Source organism: Pocillopora damicornis, chromosome 1, assembly GCF_964200805.1.
Source record: "Pocillopora damicornis chromosome 1, jaPocDami1.2, whole genome shotgun sequence".
Lineage (NCBI taxonomy): Eukaryota > Metazoa > Cnidaria > Anthozoa > Scleractinia > Pocilloporidae > Pocillopora > Pocillopora damicornis.
The window spans coordinates 28,971,031-28,987,582 of NC_142670.1; the positions used below are offsets into that span (position 1 = coordinate 28,971,031).

General features: G+C 40.0%; 2 protein-coding genes and 1 pseudogene across 3 annotated transcripts in view; 2 read left to right on the plus strand and 1 right to left on the minus strand.

The window, feature by feature from the left end:
• LOC149053160 (uncharacterized) overlaps positions 1-4,711 on the minus strand; it is a 39,268-nt pseudogene extending 34,557 nt beyond the window's left edge.
• The window catches only part of LOC149053161 (uncharacterized), a 43,322-nt gene extending 32,012 nt beyond the window's left edge, over positions 1-11,310 (plus strand). The window contains exons 2-4 of one of the 2 annotated variants that reach the window (XM_089188591.1): positions 4,162-4,222; positions 5,195-9,832; positions 10,526-11,310. In XM_089188591.1, coding sequence (XP_089044717.1) covers positions 5,263-9,828 — 4,566 coding nt within the window. In that variant the 5' untranslated portion in view covers positions 4,162-4,222; positions 5,195-5,262 and the 3' untranslated portion in view covers positions 9,829-9,832; positions 10,526-11,310. The remainder of the gene's footprint in view (positions 1-4,161; positions 4,223-5,194; positions 9,833-10,525) is intronic. The other variant, XM_089188593.1, reaches the window with a different exon arrangement.
• LOC113667807 (uncharacterized) overlaps positions 1-16,552 on the plus strand; it is a 97,645-nt gene that overhangs the window by 65,054 nt on the left and 16,039 nt on the right. The gene's annotated exons all lie outside the window — the stretch shown is intronic.

Genomic DNA, 16,552 nt, shown 5'->3' on the forward strand with positions numbered 1-16,552 from the left:
CGTATTAGAGACTAAAAAACTTCAAGCAAAAGTGTTAAAAAAATTTACTTGATGGCGACTATGAAATATACATGGTGTGCTTACTTGTCGCCACCGTTTTAAAACTGGCATAAATCACTACAATTTGTAAAAAAAATCTAACATAACACTCTTACCTTGTTTATTTGTGATTTCATTAGCCGTTTCGATTACTATATCACGCCTAGGTATTACTTTTTGACAGGAGCCCAGGTTTTGCGTTGTGTTTTCCCCTCCGCCATTTATATCATGGGCTACTCACGCAATAATTGATACCGACACAAATGAATATTTACCATATATAAAGATTTTTGTTTATGTTGAATTGAAAATATTAGAATATGTGCTTTTTTCGGTCACTGATCGTTGTTTCAGCGGCAGCGATGCACTTAAAAGCGGGTTGTTGCTTCAACGCTATTGAAATTTATAGTATTCTGACAGGCGAGCAAAGCGTAACGCTCTGGGAATAACTTTTAGGGGCCTTTTACAGGATATCCGAATAAGTTTTGCTTAAGAACGAGTTTATACTGGTTGCCACATGATACCAGAGTAAAATTTATTCGAAAGGAGTCATTTCTGAGTAAGTTTATCGGGGTTTTCATTACAGAACGAAACACTCATTCTGAACGACCTTTTCTACCTGTATAATGTAAACGCAGCACGACTCTCAGATTTTTTTTAATCCTCTCTAGGAGCGAGGGAAGCATAGAAAAAGACAGAAAAGGACATAAATAGTTGTTTCTACAGGCTTAATTATCTTGCATGTAAACGCGGTATGAAATTAATTTCTTTCCGGAACAAAACTTATTTTGGAATTATGTAAAAGCAGGGGTAATGGTTCCTTATAAAAGGTACCTTAAGGACGGATCATTAGATTTTTTAGGGGAGGGGGGACTGGGGCAAATCACTTCATTTTTCAGTTTTTTGTTTTTGAATTGGTACTTTTTAGGATTAGACATCAAATTGTTACCGCTCCCACACGGATAGGACTTAAGTGCCTTTTATAATTTTATAGCGGTCGTTTTCGAAATTCCAGGCGCGCACTCCCTACCTCTTATGAAGAGGGGTCCCGGGGGGTGCTAATACGTGCAGCACACTTGAAATTTAGCAAGAACAAATTTTGATGCGATTTTTGATGAAGAGAAACAAGCTTTGTCAGTGTCTAGTAACTAGTGCAGAAGGGCCCTTTACCACCGTGTGCATAATTACGCTTCCCCCCAGACGGCGGAAAGCCAACAAAGTGTTCAGACATTAGTTCAGTAAACTCCGCCTCTATCTGAATTTTTGGTAGCCTATTGACCAATTCCTAATCGAGACTTGAGTCTGACGTCACGCGTAATTTTGCTCACGGTGGTAGGTAGCCTACTACCGAAGCCAGATTGAACGAATTTTCCAGACATCTTGAGTACTATCTGTGGTACACGCTTGCCGATTCCCCTATCGGCTTTTGGAATCAACTTAACCCTACCTTTACCATGGTCGGACACTTCTTTTGGCACCCTACATCTACTATTAGAACCACGACTCCACCCAACGCCGAGATTTGATCTATGAGTGGGGCAATTTGTAAAATCATCGATATCCTTTGGCGTCTCGAAGATGCCCGAAGGCGACAAAATAAGATAAACTTCATTTTCTGGATCTGAAAACTTGCAACTCCGCAAGTGACTTGAAATGTCTTTTTACCAATCACGCAAGGGAACGACTTGAGATATACAACTTCGGTCTTCTCGATTACTAAACCCACAAGTTCCACCAGCGAACGATTTGACCGAACAGCAAATCTCCGTGTTAGCACGTAAGATGAGACTTTTATAAAACAGATCAGTTAGCTAAATCAGTATGTAGCTTGTCAATCAAATTGACTATTGTGACCATACTTTGACTTCAGCCGGCAAAGGAATCATTGATGGATCTGGACATTTTAGTTTTTTGAATGCAGTAATTCCTGAAAGATTTTTCTAGATGTCATGCAAAGAGAAAAAAAAACCCATCTCTTGATATTTCGGAGGTTGATTCATCTTTGAATTTTTGTGTCACGCTTGTTGCTTGTTGCTTGCTTGTTATGCAACTGATATATCGAGATATAATAAGATAGAGAAGATATATAAACTGGAACTCAAATCTGGCTAGAATGTGGTAGAGCAAAATTAACGTGATCATCGAAACAGCTAATGAGGTCACACAACTCGGGTGATAACAGTTTAATTAACCGTCTTTTCCAATGTCGAAATAATGTCGTACAGTCTACCATACTTGCTCATCTACAAATGGAAGAGGAATCTGGTCAATATTGAATCTATTTTAAGGCATCCATCTTCCATAATTTGGGTCAACTGTAGAGGACTTGTCTCTTCTCCTTTGTGTTTTCAAGGCTTTCCTAAAATCCCTGTGGAATTTCTCGATTGTATCCCTGCCATCATCTGCACAGACTTTTTTCTTGTTGGTCCTTCTCCTCTTTACTATCCGTTGTGTCTTTTCATGAATCTCTGGAACTGGTTGCTGCTTCCTTTAAATTTTACAACTTCTTCTGTGCCATAGCATGCTTCAATTTTCAATTTCGTTCTTTTTTTTTGAACCAAAGTTTGGACACTTACCTTTCCGCTGCTCTTTGTTGTTTAACTTGGCAAGTAAAAGATTGGAAGCTGAGGGAAATTTATCAGTGTGTTGGGATCTGTTCCTAGCAGTCCTCCTCCTTTGTCTCATTGGCCTTGAGCCACCCGTGTTCTTCTTTGTCTTGCTCAGAGTCAGTTATGCAAGAAATTTGCTTCAGTCTGTTTATTCCCACTTAAACACTACTGATTTGTTGACTCCTTGTTGTGATTAATGTTGTGACTCCTTTGTTGTTGATTTCAGTGAATTCAAAAGATCTAGTGTTTTCCTTTTGAAATGGACTGTGTAGGACTTTTGCCTGTTACTTCCCCTTTGATTTTTGTTTGGCCTTTGAGTTTTGTTTGGCCTTTGAGTTTGACCTTGTGCAACACCAGCTGATTCAGATGGCACATCCTCAAGCTGATGACTCTGATGCCATTCTCTGCGTGTTTGTTTCACCTGAGTGGTCGTTGATATTTATAAAAACAGTTCCTGTATTTCTAGATGCTAAGCTGTTGCTGTTCAAGTTCAGTGTGGCAGAGGCTGGGTGCTTGAATTGAACATGGCTGTCCAGATATTGCTGACTTTTTAATGATCTATTGCAGTATTTTCATTTCACCCCTTACACCCTAACATCAGTATGTATATTTTCCATACTGTTCCCTATACATTTCCTAAGGTGCTGACAAAGAGAATTGACCTTAAGATCCAAAGATTCTTTAGTTTTTTATGATTTCCCTTATTCTGATGACCTTAGTGTGAGATTCAGGGGAGATATTTCCCCCAGCATAGGCAAATTGAGGTGGGATACATTAGCAGTAGATTTAATGCAGGTCAAGGTAAAGGCATCAAACTTCCAGTGGACTACAGACTTGTTGGAAATGCTTGTTATTTGAGAAAGCTCATTACAAAGTTACAGAGGAAACAGGAGAAATTGTCAGATTGGAAAATCATTGGCCTACAAAAATGTGATTGTCAAGATTGATTTAACATGTTATGAGTGACCAATTCAAATGTACTTCTCATTGTTATGAAAACTAGAACAGTTCAATTGAAAGGTCAGGAATTCAGAGTTGTAAAATTAAACAACTTCATGTCAGCATGTTGTGTTTGCAGCAGTACTGTGCCCTAGTAGGTTATTCTAATCAAACTGGGGGAGGATGTTTTGCATGGCTCAGCCCAGTTTTAAAACTCACATCTTAATTCAGTTAACAGAACTCTCTCCTCACTGCCTTAAAAGTTAACGTGAAACAATTTTGTGGTTAAAATGAAATGTATCTGAATTCAAGAGTCATAAATACTGGTGCCTAAAGAAGCTTTTTGCCAAATGCAATTAGGTTAACCTTATGTGGTCCTTATCGCAAGTAATTTCACTCGCATCTTGCAATCTACCGTATACCATTTTGGGACATGGTGGATAGCCAATAGCTAAATCATCGTTTCATATTCATCAAACTCAGGTGTACTTTATAGGATAACTATCTTCTTTATATGTATCTATATAAATTCTAGAAGGGTAATTAAAATGATTTTGTTTTTTTAACTCTTCAGAAATGCCAAACAGTCATATATAACTTTTTCATAATCGGGTGCCAGGTGAAGTCCTTAAAAGGTAATGTTAAATGTACAGGTAATGTTAAATGTACATGTAATGTGACATGAGACTTTTCTCAGTGAGGATGATGTTGATGATGATAGTGATATAGATGCTTAGGACAACAGGAACATGAACTAGTCCTTCTCTGATCATGAAAAAAGACTTGTTATCGCTTTGATGTAGATTATGTTTATACAAATGCTAATTGAGGAAAAAGGATTGTAAATTTCAGGTGTTGTCTTTTAATTGGTTTTGATTATTCCATTGAAAATTATCACAACTACATGTAGGGCTTAAGATGTAGATCTATGTTAATGTTTGGAAAATCTTGCCCTGGTGGAGAAAGAACTTAAACCTGCCATAATACTATTATTCCTCTTCTCCCTAACATCAGTGTGTGTATTCTCCATACTGTTCTCGGTACATTTTTTATAGTGCTGACAAGGAGAATTGGTTTACCATTCTGTAGCTTCTGAAATTGGTGATCATCTCCTTTATTCTCATGACCTCCACATTTGATTCAAGAGTGATTCTGTATGGAGAGATTAGATGCAAGTCACCCTTAGTGGTTAAATGGTGAAGGATTTTTAACTTCCCGGTAACCAAACACTGGGAAAGTACAATGTAAAGTCTGTCTCTGAATACTTTGCTCAAATATGTAGAGAGGAGTCCATTAAAGAGGGTTGTCTGAAATGTATTAGATGTAGCAATCAAATACATATCACGACTGTTGGGTTGTGAACATTTATTTGGTTGTATAGATTTGGGATGAAAAACGATCTCGAAATGTCAGGGATGGTGGTTACGAATAAAGAGTATCATCGTTTTTATGCTATTATAACTAAAAATATCATCAGTATTATCATAAATGTTGGTTTCACTATCATTATGCCATGCACATTATTTTAGCAGCTTTTTGAAATTGACCAGAAATTCCTTAGCGGTTTAATCATTCTTTTTCTTTTTTTTTTTTCATGGTCCACAAAGAACGTGGAATTATCGCTTTTGCCCCACGGGTACCTTTTGAGGTCTAGTCTGCAGTACTCTTGAACAACATGTCAGCTTCCGCACCGTTACCCTTAGCCAGCTCCCCAGAGAAGACAAATGGATCCAAGTTGAGCAGACTTCTCATCGATGGTGGAACAACAGTGTTGAGGATCATCTTTGATGGCTATCACCCACCGTCAAGGCTGTCTGCTGAACTTAACGCCCACTCTTTTACCCTGAATTCTCTCCTTGGGAAAAGGGTTCTGCGTGCAGCTCAGTGGGACAAACTATTCCCACCTGACGGAGCAGCACCAGACTCTCAGACGTTTGATATCACTCTCCTATTTCTCCTTCTCACCAACATTTTCGGACTATCTCCTCCTCGCTCAGGGTGGCATTCAAAGCCATCTCCGGGTGACAACTCTCTTGAAGCAAATCTTGCCCGTGTGAAGTTCTTCTGCAATGAGTTATATGGCCACGTCACTAGCACTGGCATTGACACGCCCACTTTCTCCTCACTATGGAAAGAAATTAGTGCTGCTCTGGTTGCTCTTGGGTTGGATCAAAAGGAAATCGATAAACTGAAAGAAGAAAAGTGTGGCGCGGAAGATTATCTTGACGTTTTGATTAAATGGGTTAAAAGTGAAGAAGAAATCAAATCTCATTTGACGAAACTGCGTGGATCTCAGAGCACAACACAGCGTAGTATTGAAGATGTACGTCAAACCCAACTAGAAGATCACACAACGCTTCAAGATAGCATGTCAGTGCTAGGAGAAGTGCATCGAACTCAGAGCACAACACAGCGTAGTATTGAAGATGTACGTCAAATCCAACTAGAAGATCACACAACGCTTCAAGATAGCATGTCAGTGCTAGGAGAAGTGCATCGAACTCAGAGCACAACACAGCATCGTATTGAAGATGTACGTCAAACCCAACTAGAAGATCACACAACGCTTCAAGATAGCATGTCAGAGCTAGGAGAAGTGCATCAGACTCAGACGCAAATACAAAGCACCATTCAGGGCGCTGCTAAAAGCCAAGACGAGCGTTTGGAAAGTTTGCAAAAAGATGTACAGGAAATGAAGGTAGCCGTTGGAGAACTTAGTAAAGGAAGAAACTCAGGCAGCCAAGGAGATGAGGTCCTGAGGAACCTCGTTAAGTCTGAATTCAAAGGAGACATGGAGTTTCACGTCCAACGTTTTCAAGAAGACACCCGTGGGTGGGTGTTTTGTAAAGTCGAAAACTGGTTAGACGACAGAAACTCTCAAAACCGGGTGATGGTTATATGCGGAAACGCAGGAATGGGGAAATCTGTCATTTCCGCCGTTGTTTGCAAAAAAATGCAAGTGGCTGGCCGTCTATGCGGAAGTCACTTCATTCAACATAACAACGTCCGTTACCGGAAGCCTCAGTTAATGCTTCAATCCTTGGCCTGTCATATGTGCCATGCTCTGCCAGAGTTTAAGCTAGCTCTTGTTGAGAAATTGTCAAGAAATACGGGTAAGGATCTCAACAATATGGGGGTTGAGGAGTTATTCGCCCTTCTCTTTAAAGAGCCTCTCAGCAGCGTAGGGGACCCTGGAAGGAACATGCTAATAATGATAGATGGCCTGGATGAAAGTGACTATCGCGATCGGAATGAGTTACTTGAAGTCATTGCCAATCACTTTTGCAAGCTTCCAATGTGGATTCGATTTCTTGTCACAAGCCGACCCGAGAGGAACATTGCAAAAATATTAAGACATTTGCAACCGTTTCAGCTGGAAGCAGAGGATGAGCAAAATCAAAATGACATCAAGCGCTTCATTGGAAAGAAATTAGAATGCATACCAGAAGCAGAAAACACGAATGACATTGTGGAAAATCTAGTTGAAAAGTCGGAAGGGCTCATGTTGTATGCTTACTTTCTTCTTTTATACATCGAAGAGAATCCATCAGTTCTTAGGCAAGGAGACGAAACGGGCAACTTACCGTTAGGAATTTCTTCAGTATACCATCGCTATTTCAAAAGGTTGGAGAGTGAGCTCATGAGTGAGCTTGGCATCAAGGAAGATTCTTTTTTGAATTTCCTTTCTGCTCTTGCCGCATCGAAAGAACCCTTGCCTATCGACTTTGCTTCTCGGCTGTTGCTTTCAAGTACTACCGCAACAGCCAGTAATCGGAGACTTTTGAATGCTATAAGCAGTGTTTCTTCGCTTCTTCCCGTTCGAGGTGACCGTCTCCACATTTTTCACAAGTCCATCAAAGATTGGTTAACAGATAAATTTTGTTACGGGGTGCACGACTTCCTCGTCGACGAGAGAGAAGGCCATCGTATACTTTCAGAACTTTGTGCTGCTGAATTTGACATTCTGGTGCAAAGACGAGTTGCGAATTCTCTGAGTGACGCACAGTTTAATGACAAGACAAGGTATGCCTTACAACATGGTGTTCGACACATGTTAGAGGTCGACGAAGATACAAGAAGAGACGGCATTGAGGACGTTGTGAGGAAGTATGTGATAAACGAAGAGCTTGTCTATGCAAAGCTGTGTGTGAATAGTACAGTGGCGACGGAAGATATTGTATGTGTCCTAAAGGAAGAGAGCTTTAACTCGTTGAGTGGAGAAACGAAAGCTTCCCTGGAAACGTTGCTGTCCATTCTACGTAAGAAAAGTCGGTCGCTGATGGAGCTTCCGCATGTTATCTTGCAGACTATGGTGAACGAGAGCAGATCAGTGCCATCTTCAGAAGCTAAAAGACTCTTGAATGAGAAATATGATGAAATATCCTATATGGAGCTGGTCAACAAGAATCAACAGCAGTCAGTTGTGGAAGCTCAATTTCATTGTTCTTCAGAAGTGCTTTGTCTCGATATTTCACCAGACCAGGATTATATGGTGTGTGAATGTTGTGAGGAACAGATTCAGCTATGGTCACTGAAGACGGGTAAAATAGAATGGAGAAATCCTGTCTTAGTGAAGGAATATGACTTCAAACGTCCATTTCGTGAAGGACTTTTAGGTGCAGAAGGAACATTCTCTGGGACGTTTTCATTTTATCGATCCGTTGCCTTTCATCCAGATGGAAAACATATATTGCCTGGAAACCTATCCACAGTTTATACCATTGATGGGAAAAAGAAAGAGCTTTTCAGCACGAGTAACTGTAGAGTCTCTGTGTGTACATTATTAAGGGACAACACTGCGATGCTTACAGACTGTCCAAACAGTTCCAAATGCCTAGTCTTTTGGAGTCTGGATACCGGGATAGAGATGTCTCGCATTACCAGAAATGAAGATATAATCTATTTTCAGTGCTCTCCAGATAAAAATCTTCTGGCAGTCTCCCACTCCACGGGCTCACTATGTCTGTTTGATTTACAGAATGGACTAACTGAGTTAAGATCAATATCGACAAATTCACCTTGGGGATTTATGACTTTCTCCGTGGAGAGTGATGCTCTTGTTGGTCTGTGCATACAAAGAGTTGGTGAGCGACGTTTTCGCTGCAGAATTACTACTAATAGATTTTCCCAAAGAATGTTGAGTGACTTCAGTGAAAAACCTTTACTCGATTGCGAAGACACTGATCGGTCTTTCATCGACGGAGATGCCACAGGAAGTTTGACGTCGGCCTTGCGGAATGTTATTCCTTTCGGGAAAGCTGGATCGCTAATGAGGTTAAACAGCGAACGTGCATTATTAAGTAGCCCAAATCTTCAACACGTGAGTTTGATAAATCTCGCTAAAATTCAAAGGGCCGATATAAAGTTAGACACGTTGATTGCGAATGTTGATTTCTCCACTAATGGTGAGAATGTGTACGTGGTGAGTCCGAGTCCACCAATAGTGACTGTATGGGAATTTCCAAGTTGGAATCTAAAAGCAGAAAAAAACTACGAGAATTTCCCTTCGATTTTGCCTGTGAAAGATGGTGTTATTGTTTTGGACGAAACAGTGGAGCTTTGGGACGTTGAATTGACGGAGTGTAAACGTCCGTGGGGCAACTTACAAGGGAATCAGTTGCTACCTATATCAGAAGAACAAGTAGCTTGTTTGACCGAAGATGGTACCGCTGTTGTCCTATCTACCTCGGATAGTCGTTCTCAGATCATTGGAAATGTAAGAGGGTGGAGAGTCCTTGCGATGAACAAAAAATTCGAAATGATTGCCTGTAAACGTACAGGCGAATTATTAGTGGAGTACGCTGTTCACCTTTCAGACGCCTCGTTTTCATCGCCTCGCAGAATTTGGTCGTCTCCGAAAGGTAAGGTAGGCAAACTACCAGGAGGCTTATTTTCTCCCAAAGGGGATTTCGTGGTTCTACGGACCTCAAAGGTCGTAAAGATCTACAATGCAACCTCAGGGATATTACACCGCAAGTTACTCGAAAAGAACTATGTGGTGGATGTTAAATTTATTACGAACCAAGCGTTGATAGTCTGTACAAGGGAGGATGTTGGTAACTTTCTTCGAATGTACGATGTAATTTCAGGCGAACATTTGACTACGTTAGATATTGAAGAGGAACCTTTTTGTCTTGGCGTTTGCCTGAACAGTTTACTTGTCGCCGTGGGCCATCGTGGATCGGATGTAAGGCTCATCCAGGTACATCTTCCAAGAAGCGAACGACTTTCTCATGAGTGAGAAGGTAAGATAGTTGAAGCTATCATATAGAAATGAAAGCCCAACTGAATAACGCCCTCCATGTGCTACTGAATTTGGTCGATTAATGGGTAAATAAATGAATAAAATGTGTTTTTTTATCTGCTTCATTGGTCACCAATGTATTTATTCATGTATATATATAATTTATTTACTGCTCCTTGTTAAACTTGCCGCCAAAAAGACTGTAGATCATACGAATGGATACTTCAACGAACTTGCTGAATTAAACGGAATTTCGTATCCTTCTTCTCGTTATTTGCTTTCATCTTTGCTTATTTTGTTATACTTTTTGTTGTAGCCTTTGTTTTTTTTGTCTTTTTTCCTCCTTTCGGTTCCAGCTATATGCATCTTCTTGTGCGATTCTTCAGATATTATTTTATCATTCTTTATTGCATAGCTGCCAGCGCCCGTGGGTAATATAAAGTAAATCCTGCGTTTTGATTAGCTTTCCGGGCGGTTTAACTACAAACCGTTAGAATATTTTGCAAGACGAAAACATGGCGAACCGAAAAAGCGAAACCTCGTGCTTTTCCTTGCGTACAACACGTATGCGTGCACTATTACTTAACCTAAGTTGAACACTTAATACTCTCGTAGAGTAGTTTGTTATTTCTAACTGTCTTTACGACGAAGGTTACTTACGGTTCCCTCTTCTTTCTCTGTTTTTCTCTCTTAGACGCTGGCCTTGTTTGCACGAACGATGACGAAATCTGGTGTGGTGCGGCTCAGAAAGACGATTTACCACGATATAATGACGATTATTTTTTTTTTCAGACTGCGCATGTGCTCGGCTGAGGGTTCTTTAATCGAGCCCGGAAAGACCAAAACTTCCAACCATTTTACGCTCATCGAACACAATCATTTATGTCTAAGATTTACTGAGCTATCTCATGCGACTAAAACATGTTTTTGTATTTCTTGTAAATATATGTTATGCACTATTTTCACTTACTTTGAACTCATTAGTTACAAAGCACTTTATTTCGTGTTGGAATAGTCGTTCTTTTGCAAGGAATCTTCCTTAATGGTACTTCAGTAAGACTGATAGTCAAGAACTTCAATTACTTCTTGTACAAAATTGTTTTGTCTTATTTTGTCATTTCTGCGTTGAAGGTGCTAGAGTACAACTTATAAGTTCGTTATGCTCATGTAGAGAGCTTCCATTGATTCTTTCCAATTTTGTTTGCTGAAGAACGAGGGTGGCACACACCAAGAACATGGAAGCCTAAAAGTGAAACAATTTTAATTGTAAAAATAATTCGTAATTTCCTTTTCTTTGAAAGAACGTTTTTTAACTCTGGAGTAAAGGAGTTACAGAAAACGTACAAAAACTTCCGGATCGGGAGAGCTTTTTAAACGCTAGATTTAAATATTTGCAGAAAATGCACCAAAACTTCCGGATTAGGAGACACTCAGAGAAGTCTTAGTATACGTGCAATAAATCCAGTTATTACTACTAAATGTTCACCTGCTTTTTTGTTTCACTGCATATACGTATGATAATGCCTTTAGGGTGATATTGTTCGGTTTCTTTCGTGAGAGTTCAAGAACCTGTTATGTTGAATACAACCATACAACATTCTCTACCGAAATATAAGCCTGAAGTCAAGGGAACATTTCATTATCATTTTTGGGTTAACCTTTCTTGAGACAATTGAACCTGAGAGAGAGGAGGATGATTTTGGCTGGGAGTGTGATAGGGGTTATCATTTTCCTGCCATTTCCTTCCAGTTATTTCTGGTAATTTGCATAAGAGAAAGCTTAGAAATGAAGCCCTTTTCACAAGGAGTGCCTAGGTGACTATTTTAAAGCAGTCTATAAATTCACTTTATTTACGTACTCGAATGAAATCGGGAGTTTGTTAATTTCTATCGTAACCCTTGTAGATAACACATACAACGACACTTAAAGAAGAACAGAATGAATGTGGTTCATCGTCTTACTGCAAATTGGCGTCGTTTACATGTTCGTGTTCAAGTTGTGCGCTGTGCTCGTGAGGAAATTACCAACATTTTGCATTTATTTGCACCGAAAAAATTTGGCAATTACGGTGAGCAGAATGTTACGTGAAAAATTATCTCCTAAGCTCAATTAAAAGCTCGACAAAACCAGTTCTTCCAGTCTCTAATATTGACCGTTCCACGCATAGACGGGATGATCCTTTTGAATAGATCTGACAAAAGAAAATTGGGGCCAAATGGATTTAAAACAAGTCACATTGAATGAAATACATTTGAATTTCTCTTCATTCGGTTGATAAATTAACACAGAAAACCCTAGAATAGGCAAATTTTCAACCAAGATTTCATCGTGGAATCTTCCCATCTAAGCTAACTTAACTCAGAATCTTTTGAGTTAAACTAGGACAGTACTTGATTGATGAATTACAACGCGTATTTGTGTGTTACAACATTTACATTGTAATAGCACCATTCAATTGTTGGCACGGTCCTATATTTTTTTACACCATTCCAGGAGGATGTAGTTTCAGATATGCATAACAATCTATTTTGTCTTTCATTGGCTTTGGAAGATAAAATGACACCGCAGCTTTGACAATTCCCGCGATAGATCGTTCTTAGTCACGTCCAATATGTTTCTAATTATTGTCAATTGTACCAACATAGATCCAAGAACATATTCTGTAGCAAATCGTATTTACAACACAGCATATTCATCTGCTATAAGCGTACAAAGGTATCTACTTCCGCACTCTGTTAATCCTTTGACCCCTTGGAGTGATCAGCATCTAATTTCTCCTTACAACATCATCCCTGAATCACTCAGTAAGGTGACGAGAATAAAGAAAATAATCATCAAGTAAAGAGGCTGCTGCTTGTTAAACAAATTCTCCTTACCAGCACCTCAGAACTTTATACAGAACAACAAGGAGAATATGCATGCTGATGTTATGGTGTAAAGGGTTAAACTCAACTCCTGCCACGGGATCAAAATATAACTCGCTTCCCCAGCTCTCTTTCGTCTCTCTCTTACTTAGCGCATGCACCTACATTCTTGGACAGTAATTGAAAGGTACCTCGATCATCCTTTCCTCATTTCAAAATATATCCTTCACTGCTTTGAGGGATGGGACTTTTCTTTTTAACCTTTATATTCCAAAGTCCCACGTAGTCCACACTGAAAGGGGCAGAAAACCTAAGCGTGAACCTTCTTCTGAGGCAAGTAAATTTTCCAAAAAACTTTAAAAAATAATTCCAACAACAAGTTTACAGAACGGTTGCTACTAAAGGTAAACTACTCTTAGCCGGCTTCGTTACTGTCTCAAAGTCAGGAGTGAAATCATAATAGTATTCACACTTCGGCTTTGCACTTGAGGAACACGAGGTTTTTACAAGGAAAGAGACTTTTTAAAGGCCATTTGAAAACCATATAGGGTTTTTTCTACATATCTGATGAAGTCTCTATGGTGTCCGCGTTCACGTATGGACTTTTCATCTCTCTGGCACCTTGCAATCCTGCAGTATGAATCAGTGGGGCGTACACGCAGTTAGCTGCGCTATCGTTGCGATTGCTGGGGGAAATGTTGGTATAGTCAGCTCTTGCAACTTGCGTGGCATCTCCAAGTTCGCCATCGTTTCCCTCGCGTCTCAAGCTCGTGTAAAGCCCGTTTGAATCAGTCCATGTCGATATAACATCATATGGGAAAACCTCATCGTTATCACGCGTGAAAATTTCGGTCCGTGACTCTAGTCTCGGCGATTCCATTTCCTCCACAGTTGCCATCTCAGTAGAGGTGCTCTGCACTGTCAATTTTCTGGATTTTCTTTTCTCAATTATTAACTTTGTGATCTTCCTGTGGTAAAACCCACAACAGAGCAGATTATGAGGAGAACGGACAAAACAGCAATGACAGTTACCAAATTGGTTGACGTGGAACGATCGGCAAGTTGAACGTATGATAATTATTACTATGGATATCATTGACAGCAGCTATGGTTTCTATCACCCTGCTGGTTTCTAAAATTTATTATGTAAATTAGCATTGTACAATGACTTGACGATATCTTTGTAAATGAGATGTGTTAGCTGCGACAAGGCTGTTTATGTCTTGTCGATAACTAAAGAGTTATCAGGTCATAGGGGCCTTTTCCCTATGATCATACAACATGCACTGTTTTAACTGTAATCGGTAAAACGTTGTTCCCGACATTCCTTATCATCATTTTATAATAAAACTGAGCTCAAGATACCACGTGCCCCCTGACTGGTCAAAAGACCTATCGTTTATTGCACCGGTAAACCTATATAGAGTTGAAGCATATAATGTTTATTTTATAAAACCATTACACTACACTTTCTATTGGATTACCAGCGAAATAACCTTGTTTTCCCAACACTGCCGATAAACCGATAGGAAGAGAGGTCTACTAATGGGCTTTTCATGGGACTGTCATGTTCAGCAGTCAGAGGTGAACAAATGATGCGTGAACATGTTTAAAAAGTACCCAAATGATATTAACTGTATGTGACCGACGTGAGCACATCGGTCAAACGCTCCGCAGGTTCTACCTCTCCCTTTCAGGCCGAAGAAAATGGGAATTCATGGAGTATTTTTAATATTTTTAATATTTTTAGACATTGAAATGTTTGCATTGCACATGAGGCATGCATGAAGCTACATGATCCACAGCTCAGAAGTCCAGTCCATTCTAAATTTTACTTACTAAGGCCTCTGGGACAGGGGAAAGTCCCAGAAGTGCTTTCAGGTTGATTGTATCCCTTGTGACGCTTGCGACGAAAGAGGAAACTTCGAGGGGTGTCGCTATGCTTGTTTTCTAAGTGTCGCTGATGTAGGGACTATTTTACCGGTCGTAATGAAACCACGAAAACCAAGATGACTATCAACGGTGTTTATTTAGATCACGGTCACGATCACGATCGTAAAATATCGGTCCTGCTTGTGCCAAAGGTTTGGAACGAAAGACGAAGTTATTGCTGTTCAAGGTGAAATCTTACGAAACTCTGGCTTAAAGGGACGCTAATTTAGCTTTTATATGCGCGTGGTGACGCTAAAACATCCGATTACTAACCAATAGGGAAAAAGAAAAACATTGTAGCTAAGAGCGTAACTAGGCACGCAAATTAAAGTAATTGACAATTGATCTAAACAAAAAAAGGCTGTTCTTTGTTCGATATCCTGTTCTTTGTTCGATATCCTTAACATCCCTGTAGCGTTCCTTGTCGAGACTTCGAGAAGAAAGTCAGATGATTCCATGGCCAGGTTTGTCTTAACCAAGAAATTGCTATCTGTACTAAATTTTAAAGCGCAATTTGGTGGTCGGCTGGCCGTTTGGTCGGTAATCAATAATCACCTCCGTTCTCCACATAAATCGATCTCCACCTTCCCCTTCTTGTTGAAACCTTCATCAATTTATAATGTTGCTTCAATTCGCACAGGTGCCAGGCCGTGTCGTTTCAGAAGAATCTGTTATTTTAGAGAAGTGCGGTAAAGTCACGAATTTATGGTAAGTTAGATGCAATGATGTGGCATCCGAGTAATTTGTCGATAGACTTTATAACTTTGCAGGAACTCAAATTACAGAATCTCCTTTTCTCAAGGGGTTTGCTGAAACCCAATGGGTACTTCTTTAAAATCCGTGCGCTGACTTGTAACTGTTGTTCGATCGAATGTTATTCTCCTGTTGTACTGAGAAGGCTGTAAAACATGTCGATTTTCTCGATCCTAAGTGTAACGATATCGATCTTATCGTTCTATTTACTTCCGGTCCGCATTTACGTCATGACTACCATGACAACAAAACTTTAGAGACCATGCTTTCCGGTTAAAATAAAGTTGGTCGGACATCGATTAAATAGACCTGTGTCTGTCTTGTTCTTCCTATAAACAACGCTACATGGTGTCAGGAGTGGGATTCTTCCTACAGAATCGTCGCTGAAATACTTGAGTGCATTTTCAAGCCAAACTCAGTGAATCTAGCTCCAGATGACCGAATCAGGCTCGTCGAGCGTAGCTTCAACAAGCACGCAGCCAGCAACTCCTCAATTTATCCAGTCCTCTATTCCTTTACCGTCGAAACTAGACTTCAAGGGGAACTTAGCTGTGAATTGGAAGAAATTTAAGCGGCTTTGGACAAACTACGAGATCGCCTCACGGCTCAGTACGCAAAGCAGTAATCTTCGAACAGCCACAATGTTGACATGTATTGGCCCAGATATCCTGGAGATTTACGATGGTTTGCCCTTCGGAAATGAAGAGGAGAAAACCGACATCGACAAAGTGATAGAGCTTCTAGACGCCTTTTTCATCGGTGAGACGAATGAAATATACGAAGCCTATCTGTTCAATCAGAGAGTACAAGAGGTCGGTGAGTCATTTGATGTTTTCCTTACAGCTTTACGTTCGTTAGCTAAAACGTGTAATTTTGGCATCATGCAAGAGCGAATGATTAGAGACAGAGTTGTGGTAGGAATTAGAGATAACGCCACCCGAAAAAAGCTGCTAGCTGAGAACAAACTAACTCTTAACAAGTGTATTGATATTTGCCGTGCGAGTGAAACCACATCCAAACAACTTAAGGAGATGTCCCAAGCGGAGGAGGTTAGCGCCGTTGCCACAGGCCACCCAAAATCGAAGATAGGTGTTCGCCATAATAAAGTACGAAATCTCAGTAAAGTCCAACGCCCCGTCCCCAACAAAGTAACAGAACCAGTTAGATGTAAG